Source organism: Echinops telfairi, unplaced genomic scaffold (genome assembly GCF_000313985.2).
Source record: "Echinops telfairi isolate 266 unplaced genomic scaffold, ASM31398v2 ScPeMD7_7465;HRSCAF=8503, whole genome shotgun sequence".
Classification (NCBI taxonomy): Eukaryota; Metazoa; Chordata; class Mammalia; order Afrosoricida; family Tenrecidae; genus Echinops; species Echinops telfairi.
In genome coordinates, this window is record NW_022111365.1 from 9,748,342 (window position 1) to 9,773,069 (window position 24,728).

The following is a 24,728-nucleotide window of genomic DNA, read 5'->3' on the forward strand; positions in this document are numbered from 1 at the left end:
TTAGGGGAATAATAACACCAGTATGGTACTCACATATTAAAATAATCAATCATAATCTGATAAAAAGGTGGCATTTATATAAGAACAAAGTTCAGGAGGGTTAGGAAAGAAGCAGAATAGAAGTAGGAAATATTGGGAGGAAGTAGGATAAGTGATGTTTCCTTGTGGAAATTACAATCAGTGAGATGAAACACTGTTTATGAATTGTTGGATGAAAAAGTGCTATGCCTTCACCCAATTCACAGTAAAATGTTCTAAAAAAAGAATACATCTGGTCTCCTCTTTTTGGAGTAGCTAGCTTACCAGCTGCCAACAAGTTGATTATGTGCCCCACAGAATTTTCAATGGTGGATTTTTAAAATTTATCTCCAGGCCTTTATTCTGAGGTGCCTGTGCGTGGCTTCAGACCTCCAACTTTAAGATTAGTTGTTAAATGTGTTGTTTGCCTCACCTAGGATCTTTGTGATTCATACTGCTTCAAATGGGAAGCATATTGCTCCTCCCTACCCACCCCAATCTCTCATTGTTCTAAAGCTCCAATGAATCTGCTCAGCAGCATAGCAACATACAGGCCACGACTGACAGACAGTGATGATGGCATAGGAGGTGAATTGGCAGGATTGAAACCAGATCTTGATTTTCCCTGCAGCCTGGCCTACTGGCCCAGCTGTCTCTTATCATGCTCTGGCTGAGCCTTCACTTGCCTGTTTTATCTTTCCTTATAAATAAATGTTATGCCTTCCCCATGTCTTCTTTTTAGCAAGTTAGAATCTAACGCCTGTACGGATAGGGATAGCTTTCTATCGCTCCCTACCATCCAGCCTTTGTGCACCCAGTAAGCCACAGTTACCCTGGTAAAGAGCTACGAAAGCTGATATCTGTTCAAAGATTCCACGCTGAGGGAAGTACCCCCAAAGCCTGGGGCTCCACTCTCCTTGGGGTGGAGGGGGGAGAGGATGGCAAGAAATGTGAAGTTCTTCAACATCTTGCTTGTGGGCCCAAATTTTCTTGGTTTTGCCTGAAAACTAGAAATAATTTAGGCGTCCTTGGACAGTGCAACAAGCTCTGGTATACTGTTGTGTAAGCATTGCATTGCTCACTGGAAAGGTTGGGGTTTCAAACCTACCAGCTACTCTGTGGGAGAAAGATAAATCGATGAGCTCCTCTGAAAATGTCTAGTCTCTAAAACCCTACACAGGGCCCCTGAACTGTAACTGACTTGATAGCAGTGATTTTTTTTGGAGGAGGCAGTGGTCATGTAGTGCTTAAGGACTAGCTCATTAACCAAAAGGTAAGGGGTTGCAACCCACCCACCACTCGGGGGGAGAAAGATGTAACAGTCTGCCTCCATAAAGATCCCAGCCTTGTTGTATTCAGACAAGCAGCCATCTAAGTGAGGTGTCAACTGAGTCCGCACCATAGAAGCACACCAGTATGTGTGATCCAAAGATGACAGTAACAAAATTAAAATATGATGAAGGGGAAAGTATCCGAGCTTAAATTATGAACACTCAATTTGTAGAAGGCTATGGAGGAAAGTGGGAGCCCCAGATTAAGCCTCTTGCAGATTCCCTCTGGCCACCATCAAGGGACTTGAAAGTTTTACTATGAGACAGAGATTATTGTAAACTTGATTATGGTGGATCAAAGGAAGGTATAATGTACTGAGTCAATTGACCTCCCTTCTAGGCTTAATAGTCCTTACTTGATCCACGAAAGAATTTTCTTCACTGACTTTTAAAATGTTGTTGGTAGGCTTTTCTTTCTTACGCTTTATTTTTCTTTCTATTATCATTTCTTCTATTTGTGTTTCTTTGTTTTTCAATTGCTTCTATTAGAGTTCCAAGTTTATGAAGCACAGCAGGAATGGATGCAGAGACAATAACTGATGCAATGGTTAATCAAGGATGTGGGGTGGGAAGGGTGAGGGAAACCAGGGAGCAAACAGTGAATGCTGGAGGGGGTAGGGAGCACTCGAACTAATTTTGATGTATACAACTCCTTTTAAAAAGTGACAACTATGGAAGTGTATATGTGAATGCTATATCAATAAAACTACTAAAAATAAAAAGAAACCAAAGTTGACCATGGGAAAAGGAGGAAGAATTTTTGCTTAGGGGACATTGAGTTTGTGTTAATAGTGGTGGAATTGTTTGGAAAAGGATATTAATAATGGTTGTACAACATGAAGAGTATAATCAATGGCACTGAATTATACTTGTAGAAGTTGTTGAATTGGAGAATGTTTGTTGTGTATATTTTTGCCACCATTAAAAAATAATTACACAAATAACAATGAGTTCAAGGAAGAAGAAAATGTTCTAAAATGGACGTGGTCATGAGTATACAATTCTTCTTGATATGATTGAACTACTGAATTGTATGATATATGGAATGAATTGCCAATAAAAGTTTTAATTCTTTTAAAAAAATCACACCCATGTAAACTTTATAGGGAAGTTCTATTCTGTCCTACAGTGTTGACGAGTCAGAACTGACAAATTTGGTTTGGGTTTATGGTTAAGACTCTCAGTTACTAGGAAAGGCTAGAGGTTTGGGAATACCCAGAAACTCTTCAGAGGAAAGCCTGGCAGCCTCCTACTGAAGAAGCAGGGACTTTGAAGGCAACTGATTAAATTGTTGCATATTATCTCAGATTTATCAGAGAGTAATGAAATAAAAACAAAAAAGAAATGGCAGTGCTTTGCCATAAAAAGGTAAACTCTTGTCAATGCTTTGGTATGTAAAATTCTATACTTTGTACGTTTGTGTGTGCATGCAGATATTTTGTAATTCTGGGATTAAACTGTGTGTACTTCCACTTAATGTATTGTGAAGAGATTTTTTCATGCTCTTATTAACTACATTGTATTCCATTGTCTGGTTACTCCATACTGTATTTAACCCAAGAATTTCAACATTTCAGCAAGCATGAGGATGAATGACAAGAAAGGCTAGTTAAAACACAGATTGCTGGGATCACTCCAGAGTATCTCATCCAGTCAATCTGAGGAGGGAGCTGGGGATTGGCATTTCTAACAAGTTCTGAGGAAAGGCTGAGACAAGCCAACAAATTAAACAAACATTCAAATTCTAACATTGAAGTTGCTTCTGTGTCTTTACTCTTAGTGACATTACATGAAGTATGAAAATGTATAGCAAAATCTTGGGTATGTTCTTTATTTCCTCATGAATATAATTTTAGAAGTGGGATTGCTGAAATAGAGAGTGTCATTGGTTTGAAGCATTTGCTACATAGCACTAGATATGTAGATTTGTTTGTGTGTTTTTTTCCACTACAGTTTCTAGTTCTGACAGTGATTATCTTTTTTTCAATTTTACATGAAATACATCTACCTTATCTAACTAATACAGTCAAGAAAAGTACATTCCAGGTCTCATCCAACTGTGTATGTACGTCTAGGAAAGCTCCATCACCTAGGTGAGCCTCAGCTTCACCTTCAGGAGATACAATACCTGGAGGGGCAGTGATGGTGGTTCAGTGGTAGAATCTTTGTCTCACAAGGAGGAGACCTGACACATTCCTGACCAATGCCCCTCATGTTAAGCCACCGCAAAACCAATCAGTAGAAGCTTGGGAATTACTATAATGCTTTACAGGTTTCATCAAAGCTTCTAGACTAAAATGGGCTAGGAAGAAAAGTCTGATGTTCTACTTTCAAAAATCAATCAATGGAAACCCAAATGGATCATAACTGATCATAGGGATGGCATAGGACTGGTAACATTTTGGCTCATTGTACATGGGACTGCCATGAATCACTTGATGGCCCCTAATGGGCAGAGACCCCCATTTTAAAGTTGTAAGGCACATGCAAATAGGAAGACTTTGAGCACTTCCTTGAAGGACTGAGATGCAGCCTATGTTATAAAATGTTCCAGGTGCAGCGGATATAGATTGGGCTGTGAACTGCAAAGTCCGCAGTTCTGAAATACCAACTGCTCTTAGGGAGAAAAAGAAGGCTTTCTACTCCCGTAAAGAGCTACAGTCAAGGAAACCCACAGGGGCAGTTCTACCCAGCCTGATTCTGTCACCGTGCATCAGAATCAACTCGATAGCAGTAGTTTGTTCTTTTGGTTTGGAAAGAGCTTGTCTTCAGCTCCAGCACTATTGACTACGGTAATTTCCAGCAAGGACTCCAGTAGTGTAATGGTAAAAGCTTAGCAATCATCTCTTGGGGGTAGGGGCAAGAGTGGGTGGTTGGGAAGCCCCAATTTTAATGTTTCCCATGCCTAACTGATTACAAGTACTAATGTGTGTTAGAAAACTTAGTAAATAATTAGAAATTTATGAGGTTTCCATAGTTATAGTCCTTTTGAAGCATTATCTGTTTATATTATTTTCATCTTAATGGTTATGTTTAACAACTGGTTTACAAAGTCGTTGCGATTTTAACAACTGACTTTCATCAGTCAGCACCAGCACATTCCAGCTCATCACTGGATGTCCATCTTCATCATTAGCTCATTAAATGTAAGTCATATTTCCATCCTTATGGGTAAATAATGCATGAATGCACTGAACTTTTATTTTATATATAACTGAGTGCTGCCCACTGGTAATCATGGTCATATTGGTTAAAAACTTTAGGCATTTATATCTTCAGATTATACGTTGGGCTTTACATGGAGTCCTTGAGTAGTGTAAATAGTTAAATTCTTGACGGCTGATGGAAATCTTGGCTCCCTCAGAAAGAAGGCCTAGCTATCTCCTCCCTGGGAAGACCCGCTGAAGCCCCGTGCACACACACATGGGGACCCTTGTTCAGAATCAACTCAATGGCAACCGATGGAAGGCAGTTTTCTTTTCATGGCTGACTATCCTGGAGCGGAGCCAAGCTCCCTTGAGCAGGGTTAGCTGTCTTCCTGTAGACATTTCAGAAAGAGCCGCGGCAGTTTACTGAGATGGATGAAGGCACATCCTTACAGTCTGGACCCCACACCTAGCCTCAAGTCCTTTCTTGATAGCATTCCTGTAGGAGTTTTCTATAGTGGGATCTGGCTTTATGAGGAGTCCCACACACCGTCCCTTTTTTATTCCTGGAGGGCCTGGGCGTAACTAGAAAGCTTAGATGGGGCATGGAAAGAGATCACTGCTGGCCTCCCCTGGGACATAGCTTCTCTCATATGCTTTCCAGTCTATCTATCCCACATAAGCTAACAGTTTCTCTGAGAGACTGGGTGGGAGGAAGTCTGCTTTTATGCAGGCCTGTTCATGATCTATTCTAATTGTGGGGATGAAAATCAATTATTCCAGTTATACTCTAGGGTGTTCTGTGAATATATGTATATAGTCCTTTCCAGAGGGTGTTGTAAATGTTTGGGATGTGAACTCCATGCTGCATGAGAGCAAGTGCTGCATGCTTAGAGCTGGTGGGAGGGACTCCTGGGATCTTGCAGTCAGGATGAACTAGTCAGGCTAGGAAATACGGAAGGGTCAGTTACAATGAGTCAACAGGATCAGTGGGGCTGGGACTACATGCAGCATATGTGGCCTTAGAGAGGGACGACTCCATGCTTTCCCTAGAGCTCCTGGTAGGGTAAGAACAAGTGGAGGGTGTCGTCAGATTCTGGATCTTCCAGTGCCTGGGTCATACCACACGCATGGCCTAAAGTTGGGACATTCTTTCCCGCAACTGAGATCACCTTCCTAGGCAGCATAAGTTGGAAAAAGATCTGTCTGAATCCCCAAATCTCTTTGATCATTCCCAGTCTCACTGAGCCCAGAACGGGCTGTAGGCAGGCTTTGGGCCAAGTTGAGGTTCTGGGGACTGGAGCAGGGCCAGGGACATGCCTGAGGGTTCAGCCAAGGGGGCGTCCCCTTTCCTGATGACAAGACAGTCAGGGTGATTTGTGTGGGTGTTCTGAGGTTAAGGCAAAATCCCAGACAGCCACAAATAAATAGCAGAGGGCCTGATGGTGTGTGTGTGTGGTGTGTGTTGGGGCAGGGGTGTGTGTGGGTGTGTGGGTGTGGGGGGGTAGTGTACAGGTAAACAGCCTGTTATTAAGTTAAAAGAAATACAAAATCAAGCTCCTTCCCCAATTTTCTTGAAGGAGTTTGAGGAAAACTTTCTCAGTTTATATTTCTCTGTGACTGAGTTTTCCCTTACACGGTCCACTGAGTCACTGGACTTTTAATAGTTGCAAGCAGCAACAGAAAATTAGCTGCAATGATAATACTTGCCTACTCGAATCCTCAATATGACTGATAGATCCTGGGGCCTACTTTGTGCATTAAACACAACATCCAGGTTATCAATAATTCTTGTGGATTGATTTACTTTCACTCGGAACACACCCTCCCTGGATCCTGAGGAAGCTCGCTGCCTCCCTCCTCTTAAGGACTTTTGTGGATGGTGACAGCTTTTCCTTTTGAGCAGCCAACCCTATTTTCTGATGTGAAAGAGCCCTGGTATCACGATGAGTTATGCACTGGGATGCTAACGACAAGGTCAGCATTTTGAACTCACCAGCTGCTCTGCAGGAGAAAGATGAGGCTTCCTGCTCCCAGAAAACTTTCTCGTCTCAGAAACCCAAAGGTGGGTGGGGGGCTGGAGGGGGGGTTTCTATTCTGTCATATAGTGTCACTCTGAATCAAAATTGAGTAAATGACAGCTAGTATGGTTTTGGGTGTTTTCTGGTAGAAAAGAGAATTGCCCCTTTAGCATTTATATCTTACCTAAAGATAGAGCCATATAAATGCTACAACTAACGCACCAGTCCAACCAACAGCAGGCTCCAGGGCTAAGTGAAGAGGCTATTTCTGGATCCTGGTCTGACCTGAGAGGGATGATTTGATTCTCGCTACAGTTGACATTATGACTGAGCCCATTTCTGGAATTAGAAGTGAAGGAAGTTTGATGTGGTATCTGTTTCCTGTTGTGGCTGTGGCTGGTTTGTTTCCTGCGAGCCTTCTTTTCAGCTAAGAAAAATAGAGTGAATAGAATGTGTTTTGGATGAAAAGGCAAGACTGTGGAGCACTCCAGGCATTCCAAGTGTGACGTGAGCTGGCTGAGAATCACGCTCTGAGAAAGTGCTGTGCTTGTCCTTTTGGGGTTTTGTACACAAACACTCTTGGTTGAGGCACTTGAGCACAAAAGCCCTTGGCAAGACCAGAACCAGCTGGAAAACTGCTGGATTGAAATTGTTGGGTTCGGCAGAGTACGTGGACCCAGGTAATAAGCAATTCCTCTCCTCCAGGGTGGGAATTCTGTGTGGGTTGCCTCTACTGAGTAACAGCATGGAGTAAGTGAAGGGACAAGACAAAGGGGTTCTGTGGAATTAATGAGCTCCAAGGTTATGTGGACCATTGGACATTGGTGGTACTTTGCTCCGAGCCACTGAGAAGAAGCAAGTCCTAGAGGTGGCAATGAGTCCATAAGGTCCTCATTGCTAACTCTGTATCCTCAGCTGCCTCCTAACCCCTCTGAATCTCAACCTCCCTACCTGTTAAATATGCCTAATAATTCCTGGAGCCCTAGTAGCATAGTGATTATTCATTAAGTTATTAACCTCAAGGTTAGCAGTTTGAAACCACCAGCCACTCCTTGGGAGAAAGATGGGGCTTTCTACTCTCACATAGAGTAACAGTCCTGGAAACTCACAGGGGGCAGTTCTACTCTGTCCTATAAGGTCACTATGAGTCAACATCAACTTGATAGTTTTGGGTTTGGGAACAATGCCTGGAGTCCCTGTGCAGTGCAAATGTTAATTGCCTACTAGTTGGAGAGAGAGAGAGAAGCTGATACCAAGGGCTCAAGTAGAAAGGAAATGTTTTGAAAATGGTGATATCAACAAATGTACAAATGTGCTTGGCACATAGATGGATGTATGGATTGTGATGAGTTGTACGAGCAACCAATAAAATGATTTTAAAAAAACATTTTGAGTCCACCCAGTGGCACCTCAAATAATGGGCCTGGTGATCTGATTCTCAAACTCAGTCATTAACAATCCTGTGGAGGACAGTACTACTCTGACACACTTAGGGTTTTTCTTGTGCCTGCCATGTAGGAATAGTGCAAGGAGTAAGATTGGGAGTGGGGCAGGGGCGGGGGTGGTGGTGGTGGTAGGGAGCATCTGACCTAAGTAACTTTGGAAAATAGAATTTGGGATGGGAATTATGAGGCTAGTGATAAAAACAACAACATATAAACACCACTAGTTGGTCAAGTTGATTCCCAGGTAAAAGCCCCCCCATCCCCTGGGGATATAGTTCTGAAAATTATGCACATGAATTCTGTGACTGAAGAAATACGTAAATGAATGGTGAAATTCATGCTCCTGAATTGCCTCCAATGTTGCCTGGCCCTCAAGTTTCCCTGTTGAGGCAAGGAAAATAGCCTGCAGCAGACACTGTGGAATGAGCTGTCTCAGTAGAAAATATTTAAGCATTGAAAAGTAAAAACACCAAAGTCTGTTTAAATAGTTGTTACAGTTAATCTCCATTGTGAGTGAGAAACCCCTCGTGTATGTATGGTCATACCCAGTCCTTTGAAAGGCGTTAGAAAGACTTTCACTTGAAGGACCATGTCCAGTCCTTCCTGTCCCTCACAGGCATAAGCCATACGAACGGCTGTGTAATCTTAGATCTCACCAGTAAGGCTTCGACCTTCTTCTTCCTTTCAACAAAGAGGCCTGCGTCATCTGTACGTTGTATGATCGTACCCGGTCTTCCTCTAATCATAGAGCCAGGTTCTTTTTCATATAGTCCTAATTCTTGGACGATTTACTTGGCAAACAGGTTGAATAACTATGGTGAAAGGAAACAACCATGATATGTGCATATTATAGTTTTAAACCATGTTGTACTGTTTGACTCACTGTTGCTTGAGCTATGCACTGGTTCCACAAGAACACAATTCTGAAATTCTACTTTGATTTGCATTATTATCCGTAATTTGTTGTGTTTCATACAGTGGAAAGCCTTTGGATAATCAATGAAAACACAGATAAACATCGTTTTGATATTCTCAGCTTTGATACAAGATTCATCTGGTATCAGCAATGCTCTTGGTCCATGTCCTCGTCTGAATTTGCCTTGAAGCTCTGGCAGTTTTCTGCTGTTGTGCTATTGCAACTGACCCCAAAATATAGTGGTGTAAAAACACCTTTGTTCACGCTCATGGTGTCTGCGTGTAGAAATTCAGGCAGAATTCATCAGGAGTGGATTATCATCGACCCATGATGTCTGAGCCTCAGCTGCAGGATTCACGGGCTGGAAGCTGGATTCATCTGAAGGCTTAACTCACATATCTGGTGGTTGGTTGAGACCTTAGCTGGAGGGGTTGATTGAAACAGTTACATATGGTCCCTTGATTTTATCTCACAAGATGGCTAGAGCCACAGGATAGGATAAGAAAAGAAAGAGAACAAGGCTGAGAATCCAGAGGAAGTCACGTATATTATGATCTAGTATTGGAAACCACAAAGAATCTTTTCCTCTGCATTCTATCGATTGAAGCAGATACAAAAGTACTCCCAGATATATGTCGACTGTAGAGGAAGAAGTGCATAATATTACACTGTAAAAGAACATGTGGGAGGGATATGCACTGGTATAATCACTTTTGGAAAATACAATATGCAACAAACAAATTGATTTCAGGTTGACTCTGATTGATGCTAAACCTTGTGTCTCAGAGTTAAACCATGCTTCATGGCACTTTTAAAAGGTGGGTTATTTTTGGTGTTTTTAAAATATATCTCCAGGACATTCTCCTGAGGAATCTCTAGGTGGACCTAGACCTCCCCTCTCAGCAGGCAAATGTATTAATTCTTTATGCCACTCAAAGTATCCTATAATCTGCCCCCATCTCACATAATTATTCCCCTCTTCGCAATTTACTAGAAGCAGTAAGGAGAAATCAGGCTGTACCTTAACAACATGCTTGAAAATCTCCTCCTTGAATATCCAAGTTCACTGCTTGCAGTTTTGTTTTTCATTCAACTGCAGAACCCAATTTAGTCGAATTATCTCTCACTTTATAGTAAGGATTTCTTTTCTCCCAGTGTCTAATACTATGTTCCTCATTTCCATCCGAGGTCTCACTAGAAGCACTTTAATGTTCATATCTCTAACAACATTGTTTATAATAATATATGCATTCTTTAAGACCATAGACGTTTTCTCTACCATACGCGTCTGACCCATCACCAGAATTACCTTAATGTCATTGTTTCTACCATTTTCTTTTTAACACACTCTAGCTGTTTTCTATCAAGCACTTCAAAATTCTTCTACCTGTTAACCATTGTCTAATTCCAAAGTAAATTCCACATTTTCAGGTACTTTTTACATCAGCAGCCACTTCCTAGTACCAAAATATGTATGTTTCCTGAGTCTATTTTAAAGTACCACACACTTGGTGGTTTAGAACAATAGAAATATAGTCTCTCTGGAAAGAAGTAGCTTAAAAAGATGATGCCAGAAAGGTTCGTGTTGATGGCAACATATGTATGTGTGCTTAATACAATTGAATGATGGATTGTTATAAGATCTGTAAGAGTCCCCCAATAAAATAATTAATTTTTGAAAAAGGAAGGCAATGCTCCATCCAACAATTCTAAGATAAAAACTTTCCTAATTGCTTTTAGCTTCTGGTGTTCTGGAAGTCCTTGACTTGTAACTCTATTGCTTCAATCTATAGCCCTGTCTTCATAAGGTCCTCTGTGTCCGTGTGTCTTCCTTTTTTTAAAAAATCACTTTATTTGGGGCTCTTACAGCACTTATAACATTCTAGACATCAATTGTATCAAACGTATTTGTACAGATGTTGCCATCATCATGTCCAAAGTATTTTCTACTTGAGCTCTTGGTGTAAGCTCCTCTTTTTTTCCCTTCCCACCCTTGGGAATCCTTGATCAGTTGTATGTTATTATTTTCTTTTACAGAAATCATTTTATTGAATAAGGACATTAGCTTTTGTATTTAAGTCCCACTCTAACTCCAGTGTGATATCATTTCAAACGCCTTAGTACAATACCATCTGCTAATTTGGAAATAAGGTCATATTTACAAGTGCCATGGGTTAAGACTTGGAAATAAAATTTTGATGGATACTAGTCAGCACACTACACCATTGTATCCAAAGTGGAAAGTAGATTCATTTTGATATGGTTTATAACTGTATGCATACATGTGAAGTTAAGTGAATCTGTTTGTGTCTATGAATGCCTCTCTATGAATATAGATGTTTTGTATGTAATTGTGCATGTGTGTGTATTTATGTGTATGTCTATGTGCTTAAGAGACTATTTATGTAAATTATATTTGTGTATACTTATGTGTACAGAGGTAACAAATTATTGCTCTAAAATCATAGAAAACTTTACTAAATAAAAACATCAAAATGTTAAGCTATTGTTTCTTAGTATAGATGCCATCTAATTCCATACACTTCTAAGAGTGGCATTTCCATCTAGGTCTTCTGCAAAGAATTTTTCACTCTCAATTTACATCATCTCAAAATTGCAGTTTGGCTTTCTCAAAATGTGTTATTTTTAAATATCATCTGGATTTTGAGGAAAAAAAGACTGAAGGGCAAGATCAAGGTGGTAGGGTGGATAGGGTAAGGTTACCCAACAAAATTCTCATAGGATCGAGAATTTACTACCATCCAAAATTATCAGGTGCTTTGTCATAATGGAAAAAATTCCTCAGTCTAACTTTCTTGGTCATTTTTTTCTCTCACCAATGCAGCTTTCAAATTTCTTAAGACTTCTTCATAAGTACCCGTGTCTTTCAAGAAAATCTACCAAGATTTCCCCTTTGGAACCCACAAAAACGTCCCTGTAACATTCAGTTGACTTCCTGCATTGAATTGGACAGGCCCACCAGATCCTCTCAGAAGCCTCTCTTTTGGTCAGACCGTGTTTAGGGCACCTTAAGTAGACTAAGGCAAGTCTATTACTGAGAGAAGTTGTCTGCAGTCATCCACCGATCAGAGAGACATGTTTAAAATAAACCTGTTATGTATAAACTGGATCCCTAAGCAGCAGTGCTTTTTTAACTTACCTTTACATGCGAGTTTATGTGCACTTTCGTGTATCTGAGTGTGTCTGAGTGATCATTTATATATTTGTGTGCCTGTGGGCATTTATGTTTGGGTAAGAGTCTATATTTTTATGTGTCTATGTGTGAGTTTATGTGCTTGTGTGTACACACGTGTATAAATGTTTATGAGTATGTGTCTGTTTGATTTGTGTTCGTGTGTATCCTCATCATATACCAGGTAGAAAAGGCCCAAGGCAAAGATGAGATCATGGTATGAGCCTCTTTGAGCATCCTAATTGGGACTCTGCCTGCCGTGAGTCACAGAACTGGTCAGTGTCACTGATGAGGTCACAGAATGATGCCAGAATCTTAGTAACTATGGGGAGCCCAGCAGTCACTCAGGCTGGGGCCAACTGAAGGGCTTCAGCACAGCCCAAGAAAACTTTCATGAAACAGCTAGAGCAATACTGAGAAAGAACCCTGGGTGCTGGATTCGAATCATGAAACATCACTTCATGGACCACACAGGAGAGAAATCACCATCAGATGGAGCCACTCTCAGCTTGGTCAGTCCTGAGTCTACTGATGAGAGTGTGGGAGTGTGTTGGTCAGGTAGGTCAAAGGAAAGAATTGGTAGGTGTAGTAAGGTATAAGGATGGGAGCTACCAACTTGCACAGGATACTGCTACATATAATACTCATAATTAGGGAAGTTAACACGAGAAATGCTCACAATTCATTTATTCAGTCAGAACAGTTTCTTCTCTGCTATGTCCGCAGACTGACCTCTCTCTGGCCTTCAACTTTTTGTCTTGGCCTCTGCCATGCTCAGGCCATGTTGCAAGGCCTTTGCGATTGCTCAATAAGTGTCCTAATGATGTGCCACACTACTAGAGGTCTCAGCCAGGTGGCACTCAGCTCCAGCTTCCTGAGTCAGCAAACCAACTCCCTCAATTAAGTGCCCAGAGTCACCCTACTCCACATGCCAGTCTCCTGCTGAAAAGCACTCCGATTTACTTGCACAATGGACTGGGAAGTTTGCTGCTCTACCTCATGCACTGGCTTTGATATTTTTGTAGGCGGGTTGACAGTCCACATCCTGATTATTAGTGGATGTTTGCAGGTACACCTTAAGTGACCCTGCTGGTTTTTGAACTAGTGACATACCAGCAGGGTCACTCAAAGTAACCAAGTGTAAAGTAGAGGTTTCAGATTAAGAGAAAATACAAGGAAGGAATAGGCTTCCAGTTCTGAGGGATTAGGCTTATTGTCAGATATGTTGTCATAGCCTAAGCCCCACAGGATGGAAAACACTCAAAATAAAACTGATGGTGAACCGCTTCCTCCTCAAGCAGCAGAGTCAGCCATAATGATACGCATGGAGTAAATTGGTCAGGCTTTCATCTGCTGATGGGGAACAAGCCAAAATAATAACCAGTTGCAAACATCAGTTAATAATCAGAATGCTGAATGTATTAAATGCTAATCTAGAAATATTGGAAGTCATAAAAAATGAGACGAACACACGATATACCAGGTGTTAGTGAACTGGCACGGACAGTCAAATGATGCACTATTCCAAGAATGACAAACTCAAGAGGAATGGCATTGCATTCATCATCAAAAACCATTTGAAGTTCTCTCTTGAAGTGCAATGCTATCTATAATAGGATACTATCTATATGCCTACAAAGAAATTCAGTTAATACAACTGTTATTCAAATTTATACCTGAGCCTCCAAACCTAGTGATGAAATTTAAGAACTCTACCAACATCGTCAGCCTCAAATTGATCAAACATGTAACCAAGAGGCATTGATAATTATTGGCAATTGGAATTTGAAAGTTGGAAATAAAGAGGAAAGAACAGTGGTTGGAAAATATGGCCCTGGCGATATAATCGAAGCTGCAAATTATGTGATATAATTATGCCAGATAAAAGATTTCATTGTTGCAAATATTTTCTGCAACAGCATAAATGGCAACTGTATACATGGGCATTGCCAGACAGAATACACAGGAATCAAATGGACTATATCTGCAGGAAGAGCTCATGGAGAAGCTCAAGGTTAGCAGTCAAAATGAAGCCAGGGGCCAACTGTGGAACAGACCACCAATTGTTCACGTTAAAGTTGAAGAAAATTAAAGCAAGTCCATGAGAACCAATATACACACTTGAGTATATCCTATCTGAATTTAGAGAACATATCAAGAATAGATTTGACATATTGAACACTAATTACAGAAGATTTTATGAGCTCTGTGATGACACCAAGAACATCATACGTGAAGAAAGCCTAAGTTCATAAAAAGATAAAAAGGAAAGAAAAGATCAAAGTGGATGTCAGAAGATACATTAACATTTGCTGTTGAACGTAGAGTAGGCAAAGCAAATGGAAGACATGCTGAACTAAAAGAGCCGACTAGAACATTTCAAAGGGCAGTATGAGAAGACAACGTATCATAATGAAATGTGCAAAGACCTGGACCTAGAAAACCAAAAAGGAAAAACATGCTGAGCATATCTCAGCTAGGAAGAACTAAACCTCGTTACAGTATGGAAGGATCTTATAAGCAAAATATTGACTGATGCAAAACCCAAAGCCCCAAACCCACTGCCATTGAGTCAATTCTGACTTACAGCGACCCTACAGGTAGAACTATCCCTGTAAGTTTCTGAGGTTATAACTCTTTATGGGAGTAGAAACCTCATCTTTGTCCTGCAGAGAGGCAGACTGTTTCAAAGTGCTGAACTTGCAGTTTAGCAGTCCAGTGCATGCCCATTATACCACCAGGACTCTCTTTGAATGATGCAGACAGCATGAGAAGATCATGGCCATGATGAAGATATGGGGAAAAGGTATTGCTACAAGGGTTCTGGTCATACATGTTCGAGTTTCAAAAAGAAAAGAAATAAGAGACAATGGAAGAAACACAGGATGACTGTACCACAGAGAACTGGGTGACATTCAACTATTTCAAAGGGTAGCATAAGCAAAAGGGTCAGTGATACTGAAGAAAGAAGTTGAACTTGAACTGATGGCATAAGTGAAAAACAAGGAATTATAAAATATCAGGAATGTAGAAACAGGAATTTATAAAATATCAATTGAAATGTATTAACAAGCTGATGAAGCACTGGAAGCACTTATTTATCTCAAGAAATTTAGAACCCAGCTACCTGGCTAACTGACAGGAAGGGATTTATATTCACACCCACTCCATATTAATGAGACCCAACAGAGTGTGGAAATTACTGAACAATATAATTAATATCACATGCAAGCAAAATTATCTGCACAAGATAATTCAACCATGGTTGCAGCATTACAGTGACAAGGCAATCCCAGAAATTCAAGCTGAACTCAGCAGAGGATGTGACAAGAAGGATATCATTGCTGATGTCAGGTAAACCTTTGTGGAAAGCAGAGAATACTTGTATTTTATTGCATATGCAAAGGCATTAAACTATGTGAAAACAAAATATGGATAACATTGAGAGGCAAGGGAATTCTACAATACTTTATTGTGATCCCATGAAACCTGGACGTGGACCAAGAAGCAATTGTATGGACGAAACAAGGGATTACTGCAGGATTTAAAGTCAGGAAAAAGGATATCAGGGTTTGCGCCTTTCATCATACTTATTCAATCTGTGTACTGAGCAAATAATCTGTGATGCTAGACTATTTGAAGAAGAACATGATCGGAGGATGCTCATTAACAACCTGTGACATGCAGATAGTACCTTGCTTACTGCAAATGAGGAGGACTGGAAGCACTTGATGATAAAGATCAAAGACAATTTCAACTCAATGTAAAAAAAAACCCTCACAACTGGACCAATAGCATGATAATGAATGGGGAAAATGATTGAAGTTGTCAATGATTTCATCTTGCTTGGCTCCACAGTCAATGCTCATGGAAGCAGCAGTCAAGAAATCAACATTTTACATTGCAGCAATCTGCTGCACAAGATCTCTTTTAAGTGTTGACAAGCAAGGATGATACTCTGGGGACTAAAATATGCATTACCCAAGGCATAACATTTTCACTCGCCTAGTACGCATGTGAAAGTACAACGAATAAGGAAGACTACAGAAGAATTGAGACAATTGAATTAGGCTGTTGGTGAAGTAAGCAAGGTAGTATCTGCATGTCACAGGTTGTTAATGAGCATCCTCCGATCATGTTCTTCTTCAAATAGTACTGAGGGCTGCCAGAAAGGCCAATAAGTTTGTCTCAGAAGTACAGTCAGAATGCTCTTTAGAAGGGAGGATAGTGTGATTTCATCTCATGTACTTTGGACATGTTAACAGTAGAGACCAGTCCCTGGGAAAAGACATCATGCTTAGTAATGTAGCAGGGCAGTGAAAAATAGGAAGACCCTTCAGGAGATGGACTGACCTGCAAACAAAAGCTCAAACATAACAATGTTTGTGATGATGGACCAGGATTAGTAACAATGTACTAGAAAAAACAAACAAACAAATAGCATACTGATATTCTGATTTCTGTAATGATATGAAAATGTATTTAAATGTATTAAAGTTTAAAAAGTGCATGATTATTCCCTAGGAAGGGTACTGAGATTACTCTTAAAGGTAACACAGTGTCTCATGTCCAAGGGCCTGGTACCAACTCTAGAGCGTTCAGATATTTAACACTTGCTATGCTTCAGTCTTCTAATCTGTTATCTAGTAATATAACAATCCTATTTCTTAAGATGTCTTGAACACTGAATTAAAACATGGAGACGGTGGTGGGAGGGTAATGAGTCTCAAGCATATGGTGATCCCGGGTAGGGATATAAAGACAAGTCACATGTGGTGTAGCAGATATACCCCTCCCATACATTGCTTGTAGTTCATTGGCTTTGTGGAATTGCAATTTACATACATAAGCTTCACTAATATTAACTGTACAATCTGATGACTTTTGGCAGATGTATACCATCAAGTTGTCATCACATTTGAAAGTAATATGTTGTCATCCCCCTCGTAGGTTTCTTTTGCCCTTTCAGGCAATTCCCTCCCTAACTGCAGTTCTTGATAACACTATTTGCTATCTCTATAGTGTTGGCCATTTCTATAATGTCTTATAAAAGTGACATATACAGGTAGTTTCTGATTTCTGACAGGGTTCCTTTCAAGATGAATCTGTCTTAAGTCAGTTTTGCTATAAATTAAATGCTTTATTTTTTAAAGTTTTCATTATTATTGTCTTTTGTTACCAATATCTTGATTAGTCCTATCATACTTTTTGAGGATTGAAAACTTTAGATATCAATTTACAGTTATATTTTAACACTGTGTTACTTTAACATTGTATTGCAGTATGTATTACTAACAATAAAGCTTACCGCCAATTGAATCAATCGTAGCGACCCTATATCTAGTTTTCAAGACTGTAAATCATTAAAGAAGCGGATAGCCTCATCTTTCTCCTGAGGAACTGATGGTGGGTTTGAACTGCTGATGTTGTGGTTATTACTCAAAAAACAAACAAGCAAAACAGATGGGTTTAAGCTCACTGTAACTCAAACACTTTGTAAATTGAGGACCACCTATAATATGAAGCCCTGAAAGTCTGACTCCTTTCATATATTGCAGTGCTTTTGAGATTCTGCCATATTGTAGCATGCATCAGTTCATCCCTTTTTTATTCATTAATGATAATATACTGCAGAAATATACCACCATCTACTCATCTAGTCATCAAAGAGTATCATAGCACAATATGAGTTGGGCTGCCAACCATAAATTCAGCAGCTTGAAACCACCAGCTTTTCCCTGGGAGAAAGATGAGGTTTCAACTCTCAGAAAGAGTTAACAATCTGGAAATCCATACAAGCAGTTGTGTTCTGTTCTATAGGGTCTCTGTGCGTCAGAATTTATTCAAAGGCGGTGAGTTTGGGTTGGTTCTTTTTCATATATATATATACCAGTTAATGATTACTGGTAGAAAAGTAGCCAAGCACTTGGTTGTTATCTGAAAGGTCACAGTTGGAACTTCACAGATGCTCCATGGGAGAAAGCGATAACAGTCTACTTCTCCCAAGAGGTGCAGACTTAGAAATGCCACTGAACAGTTCCACTCTGTTCCATAGCTTCACGCTGAGTCAGAACTACTCAACACCAACCAGTTAGCAAGTTACTATTGTTGATCTGCCAGTTGATAGCCTTCGGGGGTGTGTTCAGATCTTTTGTTGATTTTTACCAGCTGCTATTGAGTCGGCTTCCAGTTAAAGCATTCCCAAAGGCTACCAATGGCTTGCTTTTTCAGAAGCACACCGCTAAGATCCTTTTCAGAGGTTGCTTTGGAGGAACCCAAACTTTCAACCTGTCCGTTGGCAGCCCAACACTGTACCTCTTTGTACCACCATGGTATTCCATTCGATATTTGCATTTATTGTTTGCTCCTTAGGAGACAGGTGCTATTGCTGTTGTCTGGTGCCTTGGAGTAGACCCTGACACCAAGCAATTCTTGCATAACAGAAGAAAACAACGCCCAGGCCTGAACTGAGTCCATGAATCTTATCAAGGGTCTTCTTCTCTTTGCCGACTTGCTACTTTACCAAGCAAACTGTCCTTTCCCAGGAACTGGTCTCTCCTGATAACATGTCCAAAATACATGAGATAAAATTTCACAATCCTGGTTTCTAAAGAGTATGTTGGCTGTATTTCTTCTGATAGACTATATTAAACATTATAAAACCTGCCTTCTAAAACAGATTTTACAAACAGGCCCAGGGTGTGTGGTGTCACCTGTCCCAGGGTCCCTAGCACCTACACCCTTTCTGGGGCCTTAGCTCCTAAAATAGAATGGAAAGGTAAATAACAGCATTTGTTCCCTGATGAAAATGTTCTTTCCTTCTCAGACACCATGAAGACGGAGAAGTCTCCTCCTCAACAGAGGCCGGCCATTCCCCACGATGAGCACCCCTACTTCTCCTCCAGGTTTCGAGGGGTGCTGAGCTGGAGCAGCTCGCCCTCCTCCCAGTCTTCTTCTGAGTACCAGTCCTACTCCCCGTACCAGTCGTGCCATTCATGCCTGCACGACCAGGAAAATGGAATCCAGCAGAGCACGTGTGCCCTCTATACCCACGTGCAGACTGTGCGGGGTGTGGCTGTTGCCTGGGAAACGGAGGCTGGCTTTGAGTCGGTCAGCGCGAAGCCTCGAATTCATGAAGCTGAATTCATCAAGAGGCAGCGAAGGAAAGGATCCTCCTTTGAGACAGCTTCTAACACCGACCTGCGCTGGGACTTGGAAGCCATCAAGAACTGCTGCCCCGAGTCGGATGACTGTGAGCTCCTGGGACCACTGGACTGCTGCCTGCAGGAACTGCGGGACCCCCCTGAGTGGCTAGTGACCACGAACTTTGGGCTGCGCTGTGTGGCCTGCTGTCGAGTTTTCCCCACCCTGGAAGCGCTGCTAGAACATGCCCAGTATGGCATCAGAGAGGGCTTCAGCTGCCAGATTTTTTTTGAGGAGATGCTAGAGAGAAGGCGAGTTCAGGATCAAGCTCATGACCAGGATCAAGCTCATGACCAGGATCCAGCTCATGACCAGCAAGAGGAGGAGGAACCGGACCCTTCAGGCAGCAGTAAATGGTCTAGGCCCCCCAAGTTGTGTCAGTTACAGCAGAAGAACCAGTGAGCCTAGGGTTGATGTGCCCGGCTCTGTCCTCACAACCAGCACCTTGATCCCCTCTTACCCCAGCAGAGTACCATAGTTACCTGGGCAGGGAAAGAGGCCCACAGGACTGAGGAGGGAAGGCAGTGAGTGAGGTGCAGAGCAGGGAGAATCGTCAGAGATGAGGGAGAAGGATCCCTTCCACGGGGCATACCATCTCAACCAGAGTTCATTCTAAAATCTGTCCACAGAGGAGGGCTTTGAGTTCTCCTGTGGTGGTCACCAGCTCTGGAATCCACAAGTGAGAGACTGCCTTTTATTTTTGCTGGGGATTGGAGAGTCCAGACTTGCTGGATGAAAGTAGCAAGACTCAAAAAGAAAGCCCATTGCACAGGAAGCATCCTTCCTATTTTATTCATTGCTAGCAGCCCTTCATAATGCCTAGTTCTATGTCATAATGTTAGTGAGATTAAACTTTAATAACTAAAAATTTGAGTCAAAGGCTAATTGAATCAGCCATCCTATGAGGTTATGCCCATATGATACTGTTGTTTCTGTAGGTCACAAAAGCAGCTTCCGAGGGGTGACTATGGGTGCTGGATAATTCCTTCTGACCTAGGAGTTTGCATACGTTAATCAAGGTTTAAAATATTGATACAAAATTCATCCCTTTATCTCTGTCCAGTATGAGGGAGGCTATACTATTCAATAAAATACACTGAGGTCCTGTGTGTGAAAGAGAGAGAGAGAGAGAGAGAAGGGGATTACAAGACAAGGGATAAATCACACAAGGCATGTTGGGAGATCCCAGAGGGCTCTTACACAAGCTGCCTAAAATGGATCGTGCTCACACTTGAAGTGTAGGTAGAATTAGAACAAGGTTTCTCAACTTTGACACTACTGAGATTTTGAGCTGAATGATTACTTTTTCGTGATAGACTATAGGATATTCAGATACCTTTGGACTCTACCCATTAGATTAACAGTAGGATCTTTCTCTCCACTAGGGAGGGGAACGATTCACAAAATCACCTTGGTTAAAAATCAATGACTTGGACAAAAGAGAGGCTCTCAGAAGAGGGAGTGTCTGAGGAACTGGCAGCCACTTGATCTGGCTGGAGTGATGGAGACCTTTATTCCCTTCTACACTAACACCACCTCTGTGATAACCCTGGGGCGACTTGGTGGAAAAATGGTTACATGTTGGACTGCAATCAGTATGGTCCACAGTTAAAAATCACTAGCAGCTCTGCAGGAGAAACACTGGGATTTCCACTCTTGTAAACAGATACAGCCTCAGAAATCCACAGAGGGTCACTATGAGTCAGCATTGACTCCATGGAGTTGAAATTGGTTTGATGTGGTAGCCCTAGGAGGTCAGGTGGTGTAGTGATTACATGTTGGGCTGCGACTTTCCACTCCTGCAAACAGTTAAAGCCTTGGAAACCTACAAGGGGGTCATTATGAGTAACCTAGGAGCCCTAGTGATGCAGGGAATTTTTAGTTGGACTGCTAATCATAGAGTCAGCAGTTTGAAACAACCAGCTGCTCTGAGGGGGAAAAATGAGGTTTTCTGTTCTCAAAGACTTACTGCCTTAGAAACCCTATATAGGGCTGCTAGAGGCCAGAATTGGGCTTGGGTTTTGGGTTTGTGTCAGTCAGTGTACTAAACATGGGGGATAAAAAATTAGCAAAATAAACCTTGCTATTATTATGTGGAGCTTGTGGCTAGTGGGTGAAAATACAAGTTGCCATTGACTTGATTCCTACTGATAATGCCCAAAAGATAACCCAGGCCATATATCTTTATGGAAGCAGACTTCTTCATCTTTCTCCCATAGAGTGGCTGGTGGGTTTGAAATGCCTACCTTTCAGTTAATAGCCAAGCACTTAACCACTTTACCACCGGGTCTTCTGGGTGAAAATAGACTATATATGAGTATATGTAAATATATGAATATATAGGAGAGGGCTTGAATATGAGAGAGCTTGAAAAAATCACGGTGATATGAGAGGACTTTAAAATAAGACGGCCCACCTAGAATCAGCCTCTTAGCTCCTTCTAGAACTTCTGTTTGCCTCCACTACTGCCTCCACATGTGGCCCCCACCATGTCATCCATTAGGCTAATTCAGAAGTCCTATAAGGTGCCCTCCTCTGGCCCATAGACCTTTAGCAGCCACTCCTATACCAGTATGCCTGGCACCCAAAATTGCTCATTGTTCTCCCAGGTGGGCAAAAGCAGCAGCAGCTTCTGGAGTAGCCTGGGAACTGGCATGGGTTTGATCTGGGACTTCAGCTGGGCAGGAGGGGTGAGGGGTGGGCATCACAGACATCATGCTGAACCAGAGCTTGCTGAGCCCCCTTAAGCTTTATATGGACATCCAATATCCAGGCCATGCACCCCCAGGAGAAAGAGCAGATCAAGGACCTCGACAAAGTGTTTCTCTTTCATTGACAAGGCACAGGATTTGGCACAGCAGGGCAAGATGCTGGAGGTCAAGTCCAACAGAAGACATCTCATAGCAACATGGACAACATGCTGAAGAGCTCCCTCAAAAACCATGGGCAGCAGCTGGATAAGTTGGGCCAAGAGAAACTGACATTGGAGGTAGAGCATACGTAAGCTAGTGGAGGACATCAAGAACAATTGCAAAGAAGAGATCAATAACTGAACAGATGAACTGGAGTTTCACCTGGAAGGGCACACAGGAAACTCCTCAGGAAACTGCATGGAGAGGAAGGAGCTCTGTGAGCTGCAGGCCCGGATCTCTGACACATCTTGGTGCTGCCCATGGACAATTGGCCATTCCCTGGGTATGGATGGTATCATTGCTGATGTCAAAGCCAAGTACAAGGAGGCTGACAACCACAGATGAGCTAAGGCAGAGAGAGTATACCAGATCAAGTATGAAAGAGCTGCAGACACTAGCTGGGAAGCATGGGATGAGATGCATTGAAGACTGAGACCACTGAGATGCACCAGAGCATCAGGTGAATCTAGCCTGAGATGGAGGGGCTCTAAAGCCAGAAGGCCTTTTTTGGAGGCCGCCTTTGCTGACATTGAGCACTGTGGAGAGCTAGCCAATAAGGACATCAATAACAAGCTGATTGAGCTGGAGGCTGCCCCTTGGTTGAGCCAAGCAGGACATGTATCAGGAACTGAGGAGCATCAAGCTGGTGATCGAGATGGCCACTTGCTGCTGGAGGGCGAGGAGAGTCACTGCATCTGGGATGCAGAACTTGAGCATCCACATGAACACCATCAATAGCTACTCTGGTGGACTGACCTCAGGCTACAAGGACTTCACAATCATTGGCTTCCCTTGTGGCCTGAGCTCCTGACAGTCTAGTTTCCACTCTAGTGGAGGCTCCAGTTCCTTCACCTATACCGGCTCCACCAAGGCTGTGGTGGTGGAAGATGAGGGAGTCATGTGATGAGAAGCTGGTATCTGAGTCTTATGATGTCCTGCCCAAGTGATGGTCTCTGTGACCCACTCCCAGCCTTCAAAATCCTAGAAACATTTGAGGGAAAGGAACTGTGCAGGGGTTCAAAGGGAATAGGAGACCTGAGGTTTGGCCCAGACTTAAGCCCACCTTGGGGTATTTACAGTACCTACTTTGCCCATGTCCCCACTCCCCAAATATGAGAGAGCTTCAAAACTTCATGAAAAATGAAATTAAAAATAGAATTTTTCTATGAATTTTTCGAAGTCGAGTTGATTCTGAGTGTCCACACATAGGATTTCTGAGATGATAAACCTGAAATGTTTGAAATGTTGACCTTGTAGCTAGCAGTCCAAAAATCAAACAGATTGTCACCAAAAAGACAATTCACTGCCCTTGAGTCAATTTCAACTCCCAGTGACCCTGTACCCCAAACTCCAAACTCACTGCCATCCAGTCGATGCTGACTCACACATGACCTTGTAGGACTGGGTAGAACTATCCCGGGGGTTTCTGAGAGTGTAAATCTTTATGGCATTAGAAAACCTCATCTTTCTCCCAAGGTGGTTTCGAACTGCTGGCTTTGCAGTTAGCAGTGCAAGCAGTTCAATATATAACCGCACTACACTTCCAGGTTTCCATATTTATATTCATATTCTGTACTAATATTTAATACATGCATATATATAGTTGGAATGTTCAAATTTAAAAGAACTGAAATTCACATAGAAAATATTAAATAAAATTGTGAAAATACAAATGCTGTTTCATGACTTGCAGAGTCCTGGATAATCACAGCCTTTGTTAACTCTTTACCATCTTTTAGTGTTCCCTGTTTCCATTATTATGGACAGGTCCCAATGGCTTTCCTTCTTTCTTTAAATCCTCATAAGTCTTTTTACTCAAAACCTTTGTACCTGCGCTCTCCTTTGTGAAACTCAAACCTTCTCTCTGTCAGTCTTCTGCTCTCTATTTATAGCGGAGGTTTCAGCATAAATGTCATTTTTTCAAAGACCATGTTGCCTTAGCACACACCTCATTTTAAGTGCAACTACTTTTATGAACATAAATCACATAAACAGATTAATGTTTTTGAAAATTCACTCTGGTTGTGATGTAGACTATGGGATTGTGGCAAAACAACAAATCAAGCAGTGGAGGTTAGTTCTGTGAGAGAAAATGGTGGCATGGATAAGAGAGGTGCCAAGTCAAGGAAAAAAGTAATGCATTTAAGATATTAAAAAATAGAATGAAAGGGACTTAGTGATGGGTGGAAGGTGAGTAGAATAAGGAGTTTGTCAAGGTGTACTCCTAAGAGCCTAGGAGGAATACATGGGTGGGTGCCTGTGGATTATCTACATTAACGAACACTGAGGGAAGATCAGGTGTGCGTGGGTTTGTATGTGTATGCTCAGACATACATTCTGGAGTGTGGGTAATAGAGGTCACTTGGGACATTGTTCACTTTAAGTGCTAAGGGCCTGTCCAAGTAAAGATATCAAGTTGAAATTGGTTTATGATTGTGAACTCAGAAGACCCAGACTGAATTTGAAATATAAATTAGGATAATAGTGACACATGGATGGGGCCATCTTGAAAGGCATGATAGTGACCTAGAGAGATGATAGCT

At 41.7% G+C, this 24,728-nt stretch overlaps 1 protein-coding gene across 1 annotated transcript; it reads left to right on the forward strand.

Moving 5' to 3' along the window:
* The first annotated feature begins 12,516 nt into the window (after positions 1-12,516).
* On the forward strand, positions 12,517-19,733 carry FAM170B (family with sequence similarity 170 member B). The gene is made up of 2 exons (XM_004716255.3): positions 12,517-12,628; positions 18,897-19,733. The coding sequence occupies exons 1-2, from the start codon at positions 12,517-12,519 to the stop codon at positions 19,673-19,675; spliced, it is 891 nt and encodes a 296-aa protein (XP_004716312.2). The 3' UTR covers positions 19,676-19,733.
* Positions 19,734-24,728: the final 4,995 nt, after the last annotated feature.